This window comes from Camponotus vicinus, unplaced genomic scaffold (assembly GCF_025532165.1).
Source record: "Camponotus vicinus isolate PSW18456_S1 unplaced genomic scaffold, iyCamVici1.0 SCAF_1, whole genome shotgun sequence".
Lineage (NCBI taxonomy): Eukaryota > Metazoa > Arthropoda > Insecta > Hymenoptera > Formicidae > Camponotus > Camponotus vicinus.
The window spans coordinates 13,582,513-13,603,024 of record NW_028141945.1 but is presented as its reverse complement, the minus strand read 5'-3'; the positions used below and the strand labels follow the sequence as shown (position 1 = coordinate 13,603,024).

The window sequence follows — 20,512 nt, the reverse complement described above, 5'->3', positions numbered from 1 at the left end:
TATCTACATCATCTTATAATTTTAATTACTTAATGTAGATTTTCTAAATAATCTGGAATTGATCCTCAACGAGACTATTAATAAAAAAAAAGTTATCACTTTGTTGTATAAAACTTTCTAATTCTTGTTGTATAAAACTTTCTAATTCTTTCAATATATATATATATATATATATATATATATATATATATCTATTTTTTTATAAATTCAAATTAAAATTCTTTTAAAGTGTTTAAAGTAAAAAAAATAAAAATAAAAATTCTCTTAAAATTTCCATAAAAGTAATCTCACAATAGGATTTTATTATTTATTCGTCTTTTCTAAAATTTAATTAATACAAAATTGTTTTGTATTTACTTTTATTCTACTTTTATTAAAACTCAGAATTGATACTTCGATATTTTTGATGAACAAAATTTGGGTTAAAAAAATTAAATTATAATAATATTGTGTGTTGTGAGATGGACATTATTATTATTGAATGCGATAGCTTAATAATAAAATATATTTAAATTTTTTTAATAAATTATATTATATATTTTTTATATAGTTATATTTTATAGTATATTTTATAATATATATTTTTATATAAATTATAAATAAATTTTTATTTTATCTTTAATTAATTTTATTTTAATTTTATTTTTAATAAAATTCGAATATGAATAAGTCATTATTTATTTTTACAATATAAAAAGCTTGTCTGTGATCTTAAATAATTTCAAATAAATATTTAATGACTGCGCTGATTGCGAAAAATGGAAATAACAAAATTAGGACGACGCGCGTTGGATGTTGAAGGAATCCATCATTTTGGCGAAAAGAGCAAACTATCATAATTATGACGATGTCGCAAGTGTCAATGATGATCATCAAAGCAACGACTTCCGGCGAGGCAGCCTGACGCGAGGAACTGTCAAATAATCGTTGTCAATACGCCCTTTTACTTTTCCTTTTTGTTTTACACTGTAAATTAAATGACATATTTCGGTTTTATTTATATAGTTTTATTTATATTATTTCATTATTTTCGAATATTATTTATTCCTAAATTTTTTAAAATTTAATATAAAAAAATTTCTAAGCATTAAGTCTTTGAATATAAATTTTTAATATTATGCTATTGTGTGCATATATAAAATGCCGTATCGAAGATTTTATAGAAAAACGCTCTCATAAAGTAAATTTTAATACTTATACAAAGTGTGTATGTGAAATATACATACCTAGTATAACTAGGTACCTAGTATACCTAGTATCTTAGTCAACCGTTTTCTATATGTATGTGCATATGTGTATGTATTGTGGTTTTATATATATATATATATAAAATCTTATATATATATATATATATATATATAAGATATATATATATATATATATATATATATATATATATATATAAAATCACAAGATAATATTAGATTATCGTGTATATAAAATGTTTTTATGTACTTTTGTAAACAGATAAAATGTTATATATATATATATATATATATATATATATATATATATATGTATGTATGTATATAACATTTTATCTGTTTATAAAAGTATAGAAAAACATTTTATGTACGCGACAATCTAATATTATCTTGTGGTTTTAGTCGAATAAGTGGATTTCATAAACACAGTCTACATTTTATTATGGAAATACTTCATTGCGTGTGAGAAATATTTCTCGTTTCGAAATAACTGCCTACGTATCATTGAGACGAGAAAGTCCGCGATTATGGTAACTAACGGCAATAAACCTAATAGCTTAAGCGGAAACTACATATTTTCACTGGAAGATCACATCAGGCAAATTTAATTCAACTTTTTATGTTTTTGATTACAAATTTCTTTTACTTTTAGTGTATTTATTTTTTAAGAGGGATTATATATAACATATAAATATGCAATTTTTAACATTATTGTTAAAAATTTTTTTTATTTCAAATTTTTAGTTTTATTAAAAAATAAATTAAATTTTTATTTATATTACACACACACACATAAAATTCTTTTTACAAAATTAATAGGATAATTTATTTAATTAGTTATAACATATATATATATATATATATATATATATATATATATATATATATAACATATATATATTAGATATAAATAAAATAAAAAATTGATTATACACTTGTTTCATTTTTCTGATGCAACATAATATTATATTTGTATTTTACATCTCTTATATAGAAAATTATTGGAGACATGACTAGTTTGTTCATATTATTCTTGATGAAATTAGATCTTGAATTAATCGGCCATCGTCTAGTTTCGAATCAAACAACGTCGTCTGGCAAACGACGTTCTAAATTTGCGTGATTTCGCACAGCTCTCAACCCTGACATATTGACCTGTGACGCAAATAGAGCGACGACTACTTTACACTACGCGCTTTTTGGCGTTTGAAAATGTTACTGACACATATTTGTTAATGTTTATTTCCATTTTATTCTACAGGAAACAGTCATTTTTACAATCTGCGATTTTTATTTATCTGTCAGATATTTATCCGCTCATGTGTATTAAATTAATTTTTTGTTACATATATTTTTTACATTATTTATTTATATATTATATATATTAAGAAAATTTGTTATTTTTTAGTACATACAAGTTATATTATTTATAGCCAATAGATAATAATAAATATAGATTAAATAAAGGGTAAATATTTATCTTTACACAGCCAGTCCCAAATGACTTGACCTTGACATATATTCTCAAGGTCACTGTCCTAAGTAACATCCAAAAGGTTTTAGGCGTCGCTTGTTGTTTATTAAAAAGATATAAACAGAGAAGTTTTATAAGGCTCACAGAATTTTTGGACATCATGTACACGCACCGGCAGGAAAGGTGTCGCGGTATGTATGTGAACGGTCGACGTCATACGCACACACGCGAAGCGCGCACGTACGCGTGCCAAGAATTTATTCATTAAATTTTATCTTTTTATATAATTTAATTATTATTTAATTTAATAGAAATGAATGCCGATCTTTAGTGCACGCGGTTAAGCCGCATTTCTTAAAGAAAGGAAAGAAAAGTACGTATATTGATACTAGAGCGAGAGAGATGGCTATCGGACACCTCTAACTCGGTATCACGTCTTATAGTGTTTTCTCTCTCGCTCTTATGTCGTGCGCGAAGGACGCAACATTGGAATGCCCCCACTACTCTACCTCCACTTTCTCTCTCGCTGCCCAGCCCGCGTACATGCGCGCTTCGCTTGTGTGAGTGTGACGTCAGTGAGCGTCACACAAGCATACCGGGACACCACTCCTGCCGGTGCGTGTATAATAATGTATCTTTCGTATTGAAAATTATAAACATATTAAAGAACATCTCAATTTCTTTGACCTTTACATATACAGGGTGTTTCATTTTAATCGCCCCAGGCAAATATCTCGAAAAATATGGAAATTATGAAAAAATGTTTCGGACAAAAGTTGTATGGTTTCGAGAGGGCCATAAGATGGTACCATTGGTTTGACCTTGAAGAGTCATTTGAAAGTCACGTGAAGGTCACTTCAATTTTTTTAAGTAGAACACCCTATATATTTTTGCACATTCTTGTAGCTTATCTCGAGAGCTTTCCAAAACACTATAATTAAGTACCTTTTCATTAAGTACTTTTTGAGTTATGAGGCTTGAAATAATTTCTTAATTTTACATAAACCGTAAAATATCTTGTAAAATATTCATTTTTCGATTATCTTACCTTAATACTTTTATGTACAAAATAATGAGAGGAATCAATTGGTGTAAAGAAAACACATAGTTGTTTTTAAGAAAAAATATGGAATTGTTAATTGCAAATTACATATTTCTTCTTCAAAACAACTATGTGTTTTCTTTACACCAATTGATTCCTCTCATTATTTTGTACGTAAAAGTATTAAGGTAAGATAATCGAAAAATGAATATTTTACAAGATATTTTACGGTTTATGTAAAATTAAGAAATTATTTCAAGCCTCATAACTCAAAAAGTACTTAATGAAAATGTACTTAATTATAGTGTTTTGGAAAGCTTTCGAGATGAGCTACAAGAATGTGCAAAAATATATAGGGTGTTCCATTTAAAAAAATTGAAGTGACCTTCACGTGACCTTCAAATGACTCTTCAAGGTCAAACCAATGGTATCATCTTATGGCCCCCTCGAAACCATACAACTTTTGTTGGAAACATTTCTTCATAATTTCCATATTTTTCGAGATATTTGCCTGGGGCGATTAAAATGAAACACCCTGTATATCGATTGTAATTGAGGATCTCGTTCTGTGTGTATAGTTGCAAACCTATATGGAAGCGTACAATAATAGACCTCGCTTCGTACTGACTCAGAGGTGGTACGGGATGGACCTCGCTTCACATGGAAAGTTGCAAACTTATGTGGAAGCATACAATAATAGACCTCGCTTCGCACTGATTTAGGGTTGGTGTGGGATGGATCTCACTTCACGTGGAAAGTTGCAAGTTTATGTGAAATCGTACAATAATAGATCTCTATTGTACGGTTCCACATAGATTTGATTTCACATAGTCCCCAATCCTGAGTCAGTGCGAAACGAGGTCTATTATTGTACGTTTCCACATAGGTTTGCAACTTTCCACACAAAACGAATCCACTCCATACCACCTCTGAATAATTTATTAAATATTTCTTATTAAAAATGAAAAATAAATAAATAATCGCGTATATGTCAAAAAAACATTCCATTAAGTGCACAAAATGTTTAAAGATTACGTGAAATTCGTGAAACTTTTTTAGTTTATAACTTTTTAACAAACAATGAGCGACACCTGAAACCTTTTGGATGTTACTCAGAGCAGTAACCTTGATAATATATGTCAAGGTCACGTCATTTGAGGCTGGCTGTGTAAAGGTAAATATTTACCAAAAAAATTAATCTGAATCTCAATTTCTTTTTTTTTTAAGGTATCGCCATGCTAGATTTAGTTCCAGAAGAGTTCGAAAAAGAGTTGTTTTTAAACACGGCGACTGTAATGTTGTACAAGGAAATGTCGCCAAACGACGTCGGCGATATCTTCAGGTGAATTTCTTTTATAATACATTGGATTGTTGAAACATAAAAAATAGATATAAAGAACATACAGAAATATATATGTGTTAATTTCCTTAAATTTATTATTTTACAATGTATGTATGTAGCGATGAGTGTGCTGGCGCGCGGCGAAGGCTCCTCCCCTCCCCAATCACCGCTTCGCCGCGCGCCGCCATTATGCTACAGTCAGCCCGTTTCTAGCCACGCGCATTCGCCAATCTTTTTTAATTAATATCTCGAGATTTTACGTAGTTTTTGCAAAATGATAAGACTTTTTAGTTCAATTTAACGAGATCTACTTATGGTTTTATATATATATATACAGGGTGAGCCATTTTAAGTTACCCACCCCAATAACTTTTTTATTTTTGAATGTACAACAAAATGTTTCAAATAAAAGTTGCTTGACTTCGAGGGGGACAGAAGATGGTGGCAAAAATTTGACCTTGGATAGTCATTTGAAGGTCACATAAAGGTCACCTTCAATTTCTTAAATGGAACCTACTATTTTCCATTGCATATTCTTGTAGCTTTATCTCGAGAGCTTTCCAAAACACTATAATTAAGTACCTTTTCGTTAAGTACTTTTTGAGTTATGAGGCTTGAAATAATTTCTTAATTTTACATAAACCGTAAAATATCTTGTAAAATATTCATTTTTCGATTATCTTACCTTAATACTTTTATGTACAAAATAATGAGAGGAATCAATTGGAAACACACAATTGTTTCGAAAAAAAAAATGTAATTGTTAATTGCAAATTACATTTTTTCTTTCGAAACAATTATGTGTTTTCTTTACACTAATTGATTGCTTTCATTATTTTGTACGTAAAAGTATTAAGGTAAGATAATCGAAAAATGAATATTTTACAAGATATTTTACGGTTTATGTAAAATTAAGAAATTATTTCAAGCCTCATAACTCAAAAAGTACTTAACGAAAAGGTACTTAATTATAGTGTTTTGGAAAGCTCTCGAGATAAGCTACAAGAATATGCAATGAAAAATAGTAGGTTCCATTTAAGAAATTGAAGGTGACCTTTATGTGACCTTCAAATGACTATCCAAGGTCAAATTTTTGCTACCATCTTCTGTCTCCCTCGAAGTCAAGCAACTTTTATTTGAAAACATTTTGTTGTACATTCAAAAATAAAAAAGTTATTGGGGTTGGTAACTTAAAATGACTTATCCTGTATATATACAGGGTGTCTGATTCGTGAGGGATCAAACGAAAAGTGATGATAGATTGGGTCAAACTAAGAAGAAAAGTCCTGTACCATTTTGCAAAATTCGCAATAATTATTAAGTAATAAGCAAAAATGTCACATGAAGGTTTAATTTCTTAAATGGAACCCCCTATTTTTTATTATGTATTCTTATAGCTTATCTGGCGAGCTTTCCAAAACACTATAATAAAGTATTTCTTCATTAAGTACTTTTCGAGTTATGAGGCTTGAAATAATTTCTTAATTTTACATAAACCATAAAATATCTAGTAAAATATTCATTTTTCGATTATCTTACCTTAATACTTTTATATACAAAACAATGAGAGGAATCAATTGGTGTAAAGAAAAAACATAGTTGTTTTTTAAAAAAAAATATGTAATTTGCAATTAACAATTCCATATTTTTTCTTAAAAACAACTATGTGTTTTCTTTACACCAATTGATTTCTCTCATTATTTTGTACATAAAAGTATTAAGGTAAGATAATCGAAAAATGAATATTTTACAAGATATTTTACGGTTTATGTAAAATTAAGAAATTATTTCAAGCCTCATAACTCAAAAAGTACTTAACGAAAAGATACTTAATTATAGTGTTTTGGAAAGCTCTCGAGATAAGCTACAAGAATATGCAATGACAAATAGTAGGTTCCATTTAAGAAATTGAAGGTGACCTTCATGTGACCTTCAAATAACTCTTCAAGGTCAAACCAATGATATCATCTTATGGCCCCCTCGAAACCAAACAACTTTTGTCTGAAACATTTTTCTCTCCCGGGCTTGGTTTTCGAGTTATTCTCCATTAAAGGTTAAAATGGTCCACCCTGTATATACGCTTGACACTCTGTATGTGTAGTACAATATTTCTTATTATTTTATTGTTTTTATTATTGTTATTTTAAGGTAATTATTTACTCATACGGACCACCTCCCGATTTCAATAATTCTCACATATGTTTTCAAGATCATCACTCTGAGTAATGTTGTGAAGGTTTTAGTCGGCGGTCATTGTTTATTAAAAAGTTATAAACAAAAAATGTCTCATAAATAATATGTAATTTTATGACACCGTATACAGGGTGACCCATTTTAATTTAGGCAGCCAAATAACTCGAAAAATAAGCAAGATAGAGAAAAATATTTTAGACAAAAGTTGTATGGTTTCGAGGGGGCCATAAGATGGTATCATTGGTTTGACCTTGAAGAGTCATTTGAAGGTCACGTGAAGGTCACTTCAATTTTTTTAAATGGAACATCCTATATATTTTTGTACATTCTTGTAGCTCATCTCGAGAGCTTTCCAAAACACTATAATTAAGTACATTTTCGTTAAGTACTTTTTGAGTTATGAGGCTTGAAATAATTTCTTAATTTTACATAAACCGTAAAATATCTTGTAAAATATTCATTTTTCGATTACCTTACCTTAATAGTTTTATGTACAAAATAATGAGAGGAATCAATTGGTGTAAAGAAAACACATAGTTGTTTCGAAGAAAAAATATGTAATTTGCAATTAACAATTCCATATTTTTTCTTAAAAACAACTATGTGTTTTCTTTACACCAATTGATTCCTCTCATTATTTTGTACATAAAAGTATTAAGGTAAGATAATCGAAAAATGAATATTTTACAAGATATTTTACGGTTTATGTAAAATTAAGAAATTATTTCAAGCATCATAACTCAAAAAGTACTTAACGGAAAGGTACTTAATTATAGTGTTTTGGAAAGCTCTCGAAATAAGCTATAAGAATGTACAAAAATATATAGGGTATTCCATTTAAAAAAATTGAAGTGACCTTCACGTGACCTTCAAATGACTCTTCAAGGTCAAACCAATGATACCATCTTATGGCCCCCTCGAAACCATACAACTTTTGTCTAAAACATTTTTCTCTATCTTGCTTATTTTTCGAGTTATTTGGCTGCCTAAGTTAAAATGGGTCACCCTGTATAAACTATGTTGTCGTTTGACATTGTTTATCTTTCTTATATTGAAATCAGATAGTGGAACAATGATAGGCTTCTATGTTTTTGATATTTCTTATAACTTTGAAAATATTTAAGAAAAGGTGAGTTAGTACAAGACAGATTGTTGTACAGTTAACATGAAGTTCTATGAGTTTCTCGCTTTAACAACAAAATATGATGAGTTATTAAACTATTTGTGCGCGAAAAATGTTACATTTGTAATTTTCTATGCAAAGTGAAGCGTATCCCGCATCACAAACACGGGTTGGGTTAGGTTATATCTTTTGAAAGTGGAGCCCCCCGCAGGGGGGCGGAACATACTGTCGACGCATGTACTTTCCAAGATGAAGCAAAGTTCACTTAATCTTGACCTCCATTAAGAGTAAATTTTACTTCATCTTAGGAAGTACATGCGTAGATATAGTATGTTCCGCCCCCCTGCGGGGGGCTCCACTTTCAGAAGATATAACCTAACCCAACCCGTGTTTGTGATGCGGGATACACTTCACTTTGCATAGAAAGTTACAAATCTATGTGAAATTATGCAACAATTGACTTTTCTTTCGATAAATGTATTAATGAACTTATGAAACTTCTTTTGTTTATATCTTTTTAATAAATAATGACCGCCGACTAAAATTTTCACAACATTACTCAGAGTGATAATCTTGATAACATATGTGAGAATTATTGAAATCGGGAGGTGGTCCGTATAAATAAATAATTACATAAAATTATTATAATAAAATTTATATAGTAAAATATTTCGCTCTTTCAGGATATTTTTACAACGCTGGTAGATGCGCAATGGCGATGGACGCTCTTAGTATTTTCTATGAATTTCTTGTTATCCTGGCTGGGATTTGCGCTTATATGGTGGTTAATCGCATACAGTCATGGTGATCTTGATTTCGACAACTACAATAATCACACTTTCATTCCCTGTGTCGAGGATATACGCAGTTTCACAAGTTGCTTCCTATTCTCTGTCGAAACACAGCATACAATAGGGTAAGTTATATTATACACATTCATATAAAACATATACATACATTATGATATACTAGTATTATTATAATAATTTTTTATTATTATCGCGTCATTATAATTATATTATGTTAATAACTATTATACTAGTATTACACTAGTTTTCTTCTTTATTTTTCTTTTTTTATTTCGTCATAATTATTTTTTCAATTTTTTATTTCTTTTTCTTCTTTTTTTAAATTAAATTATTACTTTTTAAATTTAAAAGCGCTAAGAAATATTTTATGTTAAGTATATATATAAAAGTATCCACATTTGTGTATGTAAAAAAAATTTGAAAAATAAAACGTTGTTAAACATTATTAAAAAATTAGCTATTCACGAAAGAGATATGAAATCAATGCAACTAGTTAAATAATTTTGATTATAATATAAAATGAAAATGATTAAGATTAAAGTATAGTATAAAAAGATTATTAAGATTATTAAGATTAAAGTATAGTACAAAATTATAAAATATTATGTTATATAAATTTGTTTGATATATTTGTCATATTACTATTAATGTAGTTACATTGATTCAGATGTCAATGTGTAGTTATTAATGTAATTGAAAAGATTCATTCATTTCATTATTTTAAAGAAAATCAAAGAAAAAAATAACTAGAAACATTGAGAAATGAAGAGAAGAATTTGTAGAACTTTTTCGTATAATTTAATTGAAAATCGGTGCAAAGTATTGAAGTGAATTAATTATAATTATTAATTGTATAATTATATATCAATATTCTTATGTTTCTTTTATTGTTTAAATTTCTTTATTTCTTTCTTTTTTTTCGATTTCCTTTTTCTATTTTCTTTTTTGCTTTTTATGATAATAATTATAATATGTTATTATAATATATTATTTTAATATTATATAAATATAAGTTTTTAATGAAAGTACGAATGACATATATATAGATACGGATCGAAACATACGACGGACGAGTGCCCCGAAGCAATTTTCACCCTATGCATCCAATCAATGACTGGGGTGATTCTTCAGGCATTTATGGTTGGGATCGTGTTCGCCAAGCTATCGCGACCTAAAAAGCGCACACAAACATTGCTCTTTTCGCGCAATGCTGTCATCTGTCAGCGAGATGGCCAGCCCTGTCTGATGTTTCGTGTCGGTGATATGCGTAAGAGTCACATCATCGAGGCTCACGTTCGCGCTCAGATGATCAAGAGAAAGGTGGAACTATGATTGTGTACTACCCTTATATCTTTACAAAATATAGCAAAGAAATTAATTGTATATTAATTGTATAACGCTTGCCAATGTACGAGGTCTGTAAATAAAGTAATGAGACTTTTTCGAGATGAACTTTTATTTATAATTTAACTATAATTTAACTCTGTCTTTTTCAAAATAGTTCCCTTGGGAAGCCACGCAGTGCCTGAGACGTTGTTTCCAGTCTTCATAGCAGTGCTGGAACTCAGAAACCCGAATGGCCTTCAGCTGGTCGGTTACAGCCGCTTTTACGTTTTCGGTCGTATCAAAGTGATGTCCTTTGAGATGAGTTTTCAATCTCGGGAAGAGAAAGAAGTCACAGGGACTCAGGTCAGGTGAATACGGGGGCTGGGGGACGACAGGAATGTTTTTCTTAAACTTGTAAACTTTCGATTACGGAGTTTTTGGCACGAAAAAACATTCCTGTCGTCCCCCAGCCCCCGTATTCGCCTGACCTGAGTCCCTGTGACTTCTTTCTCTTCCCGAGATTGAAAACTCATCTCAAAGGACATCACTTTGATACGACCGAAAACGTAAAAGCGGCTGTAACCGACCAGCTGAAGGCCATTCGGGTTTCTGAGTTCCTGCTATGAAGACTGGAAACAACGTCTCAGGCGCTGCGTGGCTTCCCAAGGGAACTATTTTGAAAAAGACAGAGTTAAATTATAGTTAAATTATAAATAAAAGTTCATCTCGAAAAAGTCTCATTACTTTATTTACAGACCTCGTATGTACACGTACGTTTCAGATTACGAAGGAAGGTGAATTATTGCCGTTCTTCCAGACGGAATTGAAGGTGGGTGGCGACGGGGAGGAGGATAAGATTTTTTTTATATGGCCGACCACGATTGTTCACAAGATCGATCGATATTCGCCACTCTATAGAATATCAGCCAGTGATATGCTGCAAGAGCGGTTCGAGATCGTCGTCGTATTGGAAGGTAACAATGATAAAAAAATCATATTTTAACAATAAAAAAATCATATTTTATTGATATATTGTAGTAGTGATCGAAATATTTAATAATGTGATAATAATGATTAATAATATCGATAGGGGTGATCGAATCTACTGGTATGACAACGCAAGCAAGAAGTTCATATCTACCATCAGAGATACTATGGGGTCATCGGTTCCAATCCATCATTTCCTTCCGCAAAGAAACCGGCGAATACGAGGTCAATTACAGTCTTTTTAATAATACTTATGAAGTGGATACTCCGCTCTGCTCGGCTGCTGATCTCGATCGTATCCGAGCAATACATCGCGATACAAAAGCTGGTAAAAATTTATTATTCTCTTTATTATTATCAAATTATATATTTTGTTTTTTTTCTCTTTGATAAGTGCTAAATAGAGGATCCAGTTTCAATGACATTGACCTTGATATCTGTTGTCAAGGTCACTATCCTGACATTCAAAAGGTATTAGCTATTGCTCGTTGTTTATTAAAGAATTATTAACAAAATAAATGTTATAAATACGATGTACATTTTTATACTATATGACTCTCACAATCAGTGAAAATTAAGGTTAGACGTAGAATAAACTTCTTGCAAAGTACATGCGTGGATGCAGTGGGTTTCGCCCCCCCTCCCTCTACGGGGGGTTCCGAAAGACATAACCTAATCTAAATTTATTTCTGATTTAAAATGATAACCTAACCTAAATTTATTTCTGATTTAAATTCTGATTAAATTTTTTTTCTAAGTTATATCTTTCGGAAGTGGAATCCTTCTTGTAAAAGGGGCGGAACTCACTGTGTCCACGCATATATTTTGCAAGATGAAACAAAGTTTACTCTATGTACATCTAACCTTGATTCTTCCTAAGAATGAATTTCCCTTGTCTTGTAAAATACATGTATGGACGTAATGGATTCTGCCCTTCCTGCGGGAAGTTCCACTTTCGGAAGATATAACCTAACATAATATAATCCAAATGTATTTCTAATTTAAACAACTAAAATTTGATTTGTTACGTATAATCCAAATTGCATCGTGTTTTCGTACACGAAAACTTTTTTTCAGGGTGGGGGTATAGGGGAAGGGGCGGATCTCTTCTCCCATCCACGTGTTTTACTTGCTATACATAAATGAATAGAAATTCACTTTGTAAAACGTACATGATGTCTAAAAATTGCATATAATTCGTGAAACTTTTTTTGTTAATAACTTTTTAATAAACAACAACAATGGCTAAAACCTTGACAAAGTAAAAGTCATTGGGACTGGGTCCCCTATTCACCACTTTTATCCTCTCTTTTTTTATTATTTTTATTTTTAATGAGAATTTCAAAAAGAATTTTAATTGAAAAATAATGTTATTTACACATATAACTCAAAAATTATTTCCGCTTTTTACTTTTATATAATATCTTTCTATCAATAATAGTTGAATTATATTGCTATAGTTTATTAAATGTTAATTTTAATTCTCTATAATTAAAATAAATGCATTTTATTTTATTTATTATCATTAAAAATAAAATATTTTATTTTTTATTTTTTATTTTAATTGTTATTAATAATTCTTATTGATTACAGATTTGTTGTCGCTTATCGATGATTTGCTGGATTTATTTAGTTTTTTAAACCAAAAATAAAATATTAACAATAAAATATAAGAACATTAATAATAAAAAACAATAAAAAATGATAACTTGCTTCAGTAAATAATAAAAAAATATAAAAGGAAATAGAATAACTTTTTATTTATTTTGTTTTTTATTAATTTTATTTTTACTCGCACTTTTTATTTAAAAATTTTTATTTAAAAGTTTTATTTAATTAATAAAATATAGAAAGAAAAGTTATATTTGTTTTTATTCGATATATTACCTCTTTTTATATTAATTTTTCTGAATTAATCTTGTTAATTACATTTATAGAACATCCTAATTCAAGTCTATTTCCGGAATATCGCGATACCTCCAGCAGCAGTTCATTAACTATGACTTCTGGGTCGAGTTTGGGATCTTCAACTGGTGGCTTGCACATGCAAGTATCAGAGCCAATAATACCCGCGAATCCAATTCCTGTGCTAATCACTGCACCAGATGGTTCTTGTAGACGAGAGAGTATCAATACGCATTCCGATATGTCATGTTTTTACGCGCAAAATGAGGTAAATAAAAAATAAAAGAATTAAATAATTAGATAAGTACAGAATATTTTACTATTTTTATTACATGCCACTTAGAGAAAATTTAGAAATATATAAATTTGCTTTCTTTCTTGTTTTTATATTTTAAGATTTGTTCGGATATTTCAAATGTGATATCGCGCAGGTTTACTGTGCAAATAAAATAATTCATGTTATAACAAATTTTTAATTTGAGAATGTATGATAATTTGCAAATTGTAATTAATTTCTCTTTTTTAATATTCAGATAACAAAAGAGGAACACGATAACTTAAAGGATGAAAATTATGATTGCGTATTACAAAATATTAATGCATCTTTACAGAAAAGCAAGGAACAAAATGAGAAAGAAAACATAATGCAACAGAGTGAATCAAAGTCAACATTAGATTCGAAAAAAAATGAAAAAGCAAGTTCTACATCGATCACAGAGGAAGATGAAGAAAGCGACTTGAAGAAGATACCTTGTAGAAGCAATCCAGATATTAGGTGAGCCAAAAGCACGATATTTTCTAGAAATCTATTGTATTTAGAATTCATTCTTGAGGTTCTATTATAATAATAATTTAATTCATTTGAATTTCTTGAAACAGACAGAGAAATCTCGCGGACTCTACAGAGATGCAGTATCCTACATTTAGAAGATCTAGCTTGTGTGATGATTATATAGGCAAAAATGCTTCCAAGAAAATAAGCTTCATTTTTGAGGAGAAAACGCTCACGAATCGTACCCACTCCCAAAACACAAATCCAACTGAACAAACATAGGTAAGTGTTATAAAATTTATTATTTTTCTATAATAGAAACTACAACATTATATATCTCAAGGAATACAGATTAAAATGTAACTTAAATAAAGATTAAAATATATACATATATTATATGTAATAATTATGTAGTTTTATTTTTAATCTCTGTTTAGGATATACATAAAGTAAACTAGAACTAAAATCACTAGAAATTGCTTTTTAAGATATTTTCATAATTAAATTTTGGAAGTGCTTTGGTCGTCTCAATTTTTTTTTGGGCGCCAAAAGGTTTTTCATTTTTAAATAGAACCATCTTAATTTGTTTAAGTCAATTTCTCGCAATATTCGATGTAAAAAGTTATAAGAATAGAGTGATTAAAAATTGAATATGTACAGGGTGTCCCACCAGTACACCTCTTTTAAAATGAAAATAAATGGCTTTTATAAAAAATCGCGAACAATTTTTAAGTAAATCGGGTACGCTCTATCAAATGGTGATATTTTCAACTTTTGATTCCGACCGGAAATACGCCATCCGGATCGGAAGTTGAATTTTTTTAGGGGAACATGGTACTTTTTATTACAGATTTGAATTGTACGTGAAAAAATAAGAAACTTTTGTATCAAACGTTTTTTCTAAAAGTGCCTCTGTCAATCTTAAAATTGACCTTGAAAGTAACTATAATGAAATAATGAACTTCAAATGTTCCTGTGGCGCAACTAATGACAAGGGTGAGTGTGTGCTTGAATGTACGGTACCTTATGAACGTTCGCACACACGTTTCTGAGTGAGTGAGGTGTAAGTTTAAACAAAATATTTGAAGTTCATTATTTCATTACAGTTACTTTCAAGGTCAATTTTAAGATTGACAGAGGCACTTTTAGAAAAAACGTTTGATACAAAAGTTTCTTATTTTTTCACGTACAATTCGAATCTGTAATAAAAAGTACCATGTTCCCCTAAAAAAATTCAACTTCCGATCCGGATGGCGTATTTCCGGTCGGAATCAAAAGTTGAAAATATCACCATTTGATAGAGCGTACCCGATTTACTTAAAAATTGTTCGCGATTTTTCATAAAAGCCATTCATTTTCATTTTAAAAGGGGTGTACAGGTGGTCTGGGACACCCTGTATATATATATATATATATATATATATATATATATATATATATATATATACAGGGTGTCCTAGACCACCCGTACACCCCTTTTCTTTCAAAAACTAAGCATTTTAGAGAAAAATGTTTCAGACAAAAGTTGTTTGGTTTCAACAGGGCCATAAGATGGTACCATTGGTTTGACCTTGAATAGTCGCTGGAAGGTCACATGAAGGTCACCTTAAATTTTTCAAATGGAACACCCTATATATTTTTACACATTCTTGTAGCTCATCTCGGGAGCTTTCCAAAACACTATAATTAAGTTAGTTTTCATTAAGTACTTTCCGAGTTAGAGGCTTGAAATAATTTCTTAATTTTACATAAACCGTAAAATATCTTGTAAAATATTCATTTTTCGATTATCTTACCTTAATACTTTTACGTACAAAATAATGAGAGGAATCAATTGGTGTAAAGAAAACACATAATTGTTTCGAAAAAAAAAATGTAATTGTTAATTGCAAATTACATTTTTTTTTTCGAAACAATTATGTGTTTCCTTTACACCAATTGATTCCTCTCATTATTTTGTACGTAAAAGTATTAAGGTAAGATAATCGAAAAATGAATATTTTACAAGATATTTTACGGTTTATGTAAAATTAAGAAATTATTTCAAGCCTCATAACTCGGAAAGTACTTAATGAAAACTAACTTAATTATAGTGTTTTGGAAAGCTCCCGAGATGAGCTACAAGAATGTGCAAAAATATATAGGGTGTTCCATTTGAAAAATTTAAGGTGACCTTCATGTGACCTTCCAGCGACTATTCAAGGTCAAACCAATGGTACCATCTTATGGCCCCCTCGAAACCAAACAACTTTTGTCTGAAACATTTTTCTCTAAAATGCTTAGTTTTTGAAACAAAAGGGGTGTACGGGTGGTCTAGGACACCCTGTATATAAAATGCAATACTCTGTTGAGATAAAATAATAGTGATGTGATATTATAATGCATTATTGAAATTACAATTGCAATACAATATAATTATATTACAAGTGCATTATTGCATTCTATTGTGTATGTGAAAAATTTCAATTGATTTATATAAAATAGAGCTGGATAAACTTTTAATTTTATCTTGTGGAAAGATAAATATATAAAAAATACGAGAAATAAAATTGCTTGTTTGTTAACCGGAGATATATCCTTAATTACATGCAAAAAATTAATTAACAAAAATTATCCCTATTTCATATATGATATTCGATCCGGAGAATTTAAGTATCGTACGCGTATATAATATGTGATGACGAACATTTTAAACGCGCGACGGGAGATTAAAAGATTGACTAGTGTGATAATGAGGGCACTTCCCGGCACTAAACTCATTCCACTTATCTTCTGTGACCCTCGGGATATACAATCAATCCTTTTTTGCAATCTATTCTTCAACCAACTCCCTGAAAAATTATTTAGAAGACAAATCTAGCTTAAATTCCTATTTTTGAATATTGGATTCTTTTCTAAATTTATAATTTACTATAATTTAAATTCTCAAATCCTGACAATTTAAATAATTTTTGTATAAAATTTCTTTATGCTTATTATTATGTAGTTTGCGTTTTACTACATTCGTTATTTGAATGATTGCAGAAACGATTATAAAAATATATTTATTATTTTTAATTTTCAATAACTAGATTATAGATTTTATTTTTTTTTAGTAATCAAAATTAAGTTGTTACACTTTAAATATTACTTTCAGATTTAGAAACTGTTTAAAAAAATTTCTTCTATAGATAATTTTCTTATATAGATTACAATAATTATAGATAAAATATTTATTACCACAATTATATTTTGAAAACTTATATGTATATATAATTTTAACGTTATAATATAATGGTATATATTGTAAATTCATACAAAGTTCTAGAATGAATCGAAAAGATTGCAAACATATAAATATTTTGCAAAAGTTGCAAATAAATCATATGCATGAAAAAAGATTTCTTTAATTTTAATTTGTTGATTTTTCTAAAATATGTCTTTTTCGCCAAATTGTTTTTGATAATTTATCGTTTTAATTTTGGTTGAATTATTTAAATAGAACGAGATAAAAACACATTATTATTTCATAGATCAGGAAACATTACATCGACATACAATAGCACTATGAGAGCTATCGCTTAACCAGACTCTTTAATCATTAAGGCCCGGATATGGCGTAGTTAGAGGAACTTAAGTTGCACTTATGCATTACATGATATCTTTGTGCTCCAGTTAGGACAATTTAGATAATGTTCGTTGCTAAATTCGGCTTGTTTTAGGACATCCTTGAACATGAAAACGCGAGCTATAGATTTGCGAATCTATAAGATTTATAGAATGATTACATTAACGAACATACACATTATCTTGATCAATTAAATGTTTATATATTTATTCAATGCGTACAGGATAATTCAGGTTTATATCTAATTTTATATATATATATATATATATATATATATACATATGATTATATTATAATAATTATTGATATAATAATAGATTGAAGGTAAATACACATATATTTACATATAATTATACAGGGTGATTTATTTTAATCTTAACAGGTAAATATTTTGAAAAATATGTGAGATACAGACAAATGTTTCAGACAAAAGTTGTATGGTTTCAAGGGGGACATAAGATGGTGACAATAATTTGACCTTGGGTAGTCATTTTGAAGGTCACGTGAAAGTTACCTTTAATTTCTCAAATGGAACCTCTTATTTTTCATTACACATTCTTGAAGCTTATTTCGAGAGCTTTCCAAAACACTATAATTAAATGTTTTTTCGTTAAGTACTTTTCGAGTTATGAGGCTTGAAATAATTTCTTAATTTTACATAAACCGTAAAATATCTACTAAAATATTCATTTTTCGATTATCTTACCTCAATACTTTTATGCACAAAATAATGTGAGGAATCAATTGGTGTTAAAAAACACAGTTTTAAGAAAAAATATGTAATTGTTAATTGCAAATTACATATTTGAGAAATTAAAGGTAACTTTCGCGGGACCTTCAAACGACTATCCAAGATCAAATCATTGTCATCATCTTATGTCTCCTTTGAAATCATACAATTTTTGTCTGAAACATTTTCTCGTTCTTGCATATTTTTTAAAATATTTGCCTGTTAAGATTAAAATGAATCACCCTGTATACATACATATGTGTGTATATATTTGTCATTTTTTAATAATGTAATATAGAATTCTTAAAACATATGCATATTTTATAAAATTAAATGTCCTTGAATTGATTTTTTATATGCATTATATGCATATCAATATTTAGAAATGTGTACAAGTTATAGCAGTATTCAAATTTGAAACTAAATTAAGTTGTTTGTAATGTTTACAATATATAATTCTTTACTATTTTATTTGTAAGATTCGCAGAATGTTTTCACGAGCTGTAAGTAAATTCGCGGCCACATAAATCGCGATTCACGACGCGATAGCACTGAACAAATCTGCATATCAGACCGAGGACAGACAGACGGAGCGTTTGTAATTTGCGTTTGTAGTTGCAAGGTGATACGCTTTTTTTATTCTTAACGCGATGACATCCTAGATGATGGCCATTGTCACCGAGATGCCTTCAAACCGGACTTTACACACATTGCAATTTCACTTCAATTACAAATTATATGACGACAAAATTTATACATTTCTTTTTTTTGATTAATCCGATATAATAGACATATTTTATTATTAAATTGGTTTTTTTCAACCAAATCTAGAAAAAGCTTTATTATTATCATAGAAAATAAAGAATTAATGAATTTTCTTCTTAAAATATGAAAAAATTATGTATAGCATATAAGTATTTATAATAGTGATAGTAAAGCTCTTTATAGCATATAATTGTGCTTTAAACTATATAATTCTATCGAAATAATATAATATTGAAATAATAAATAATATATTTTGGATTTTGTTAAATAATAAGTGATGTGTTTTGTGATATAATGTTAATACATCAATATACGTATATAAAAAATATCTATGAAAAAATAAAGCGCTCTCTTCACATCAATGCAATATAAAATATTATATACATAATTAAAAAATGTACTAAAGTGTGTATATGTAATTATAAAATATATAATAAATATATTTTAATTACAATAATACATTTGATATCATAACGTCTAAAATTAATTACAGCAAATACTTTTTGTCATGCTGAGAATAAAAAAAAGCCGCGTTTGTCGTGGCAAGACAATTAATGCCGATATAATAATTGCAATTACGTCGACATAGACGTATGCGCGCATAATTTGATTCACAACCGTCGTAGATATATAATAACAGCATAAAAGAATTAACAAGTTAAATCTGTTGTCTCATCGCGGAGATCACTTATTTTAACTTATGTATTTTTTAAGAAAAGAATTAGTAAACAGTGTGACAGATTTTATTTATCTTATTTAAGAGGATGCTTTTGAAGAACAAAGAAAATTGTGATTTTCTCTTAGTATTTATAATAACATGATGAGTGCAGAGCAAATATATGAATATGTTGTTGTTGCGGAAATTTTGTATTTTGACAGTCCGAGTGCTCATAAGCTTAGCAATGATTAATTCTATATATTGACTTTATCTGTATAAGTTTTCTTTTTAAAATATAAAAAAAATAGCATGATTGTTTTGATATAATTCTGTCGATTAAATAATATATTTTAGATTTTATTAAATAATAAATAGTATTATAATATTCTAGTATATTAAAATTTGTGCAAGTATTGTATTCAATTTGTATTCAAAATCATTATTACATTTAAATTAATTATGATAAAATATATTTTTGATTCTCTCAGTGATTTCAATTTTAAAAAATATTGAAGAAATTTGCAAAAATATGCAGAAGATGCACATATGTATATCTAATACAGCTGTTAGATTA

General features: G+C 28.8%; 1 protein-coding gene across 2 annotated transcripts in view; it reads left to right on the top strand.

Annotated features, from left to right (window-relative positions):
- The window catches only part of LOC145976102 (G protein-activated inward rectifier potassium channel 3-like), a 32,345-nt gene that overhangs the window by 7,415 nt on the left and 4,418 nt on the right, over window positions 1–20,512 (top strand). The window contains exons 3-11 of one of the 2 annotated variants that reach the window (XM_083107056.1): window positions 4,949–5,063; window positions 9,063–9,295; window positions 10,235–10,508; window positions 11,296–11,488; window positions 11,605–11,829; window positions 13,439–13,674; window positions 13,940–14,181; window positions 14,286–14,460; window positions 18,995–19,464. In XM_083107056.1, the coding sequence (XP_082963182.1) occupies window positions 4,949–5,063; window positions 9,063–9,295; window positions 10,235–10,508; window positions 11,296–11,488; window positions 11,605–11,829; window positions 13,439–13,674; window positions 13,940–14,181; window positions 14,286–14,460 (1,693 nt within the window). In that variant the 3' untranslated portion in view covers window positions 18,995–19,464. Of the gene's footprint in view, window positions 1–4,948; window positions 5,064–9,062; window positions 9,296–10,234; window positions 10,509–11,295; window positions 11,489–11,604; window positions 11,830–13,438; window positions 13,675–13,939; window positions 14,182–14,285; window positions 14,461–18,994; window positions 19,465–20,512 lie in introns of those variants that run through there. The other variant, XM_083107066.1, reaches the window with a different exon arrangement.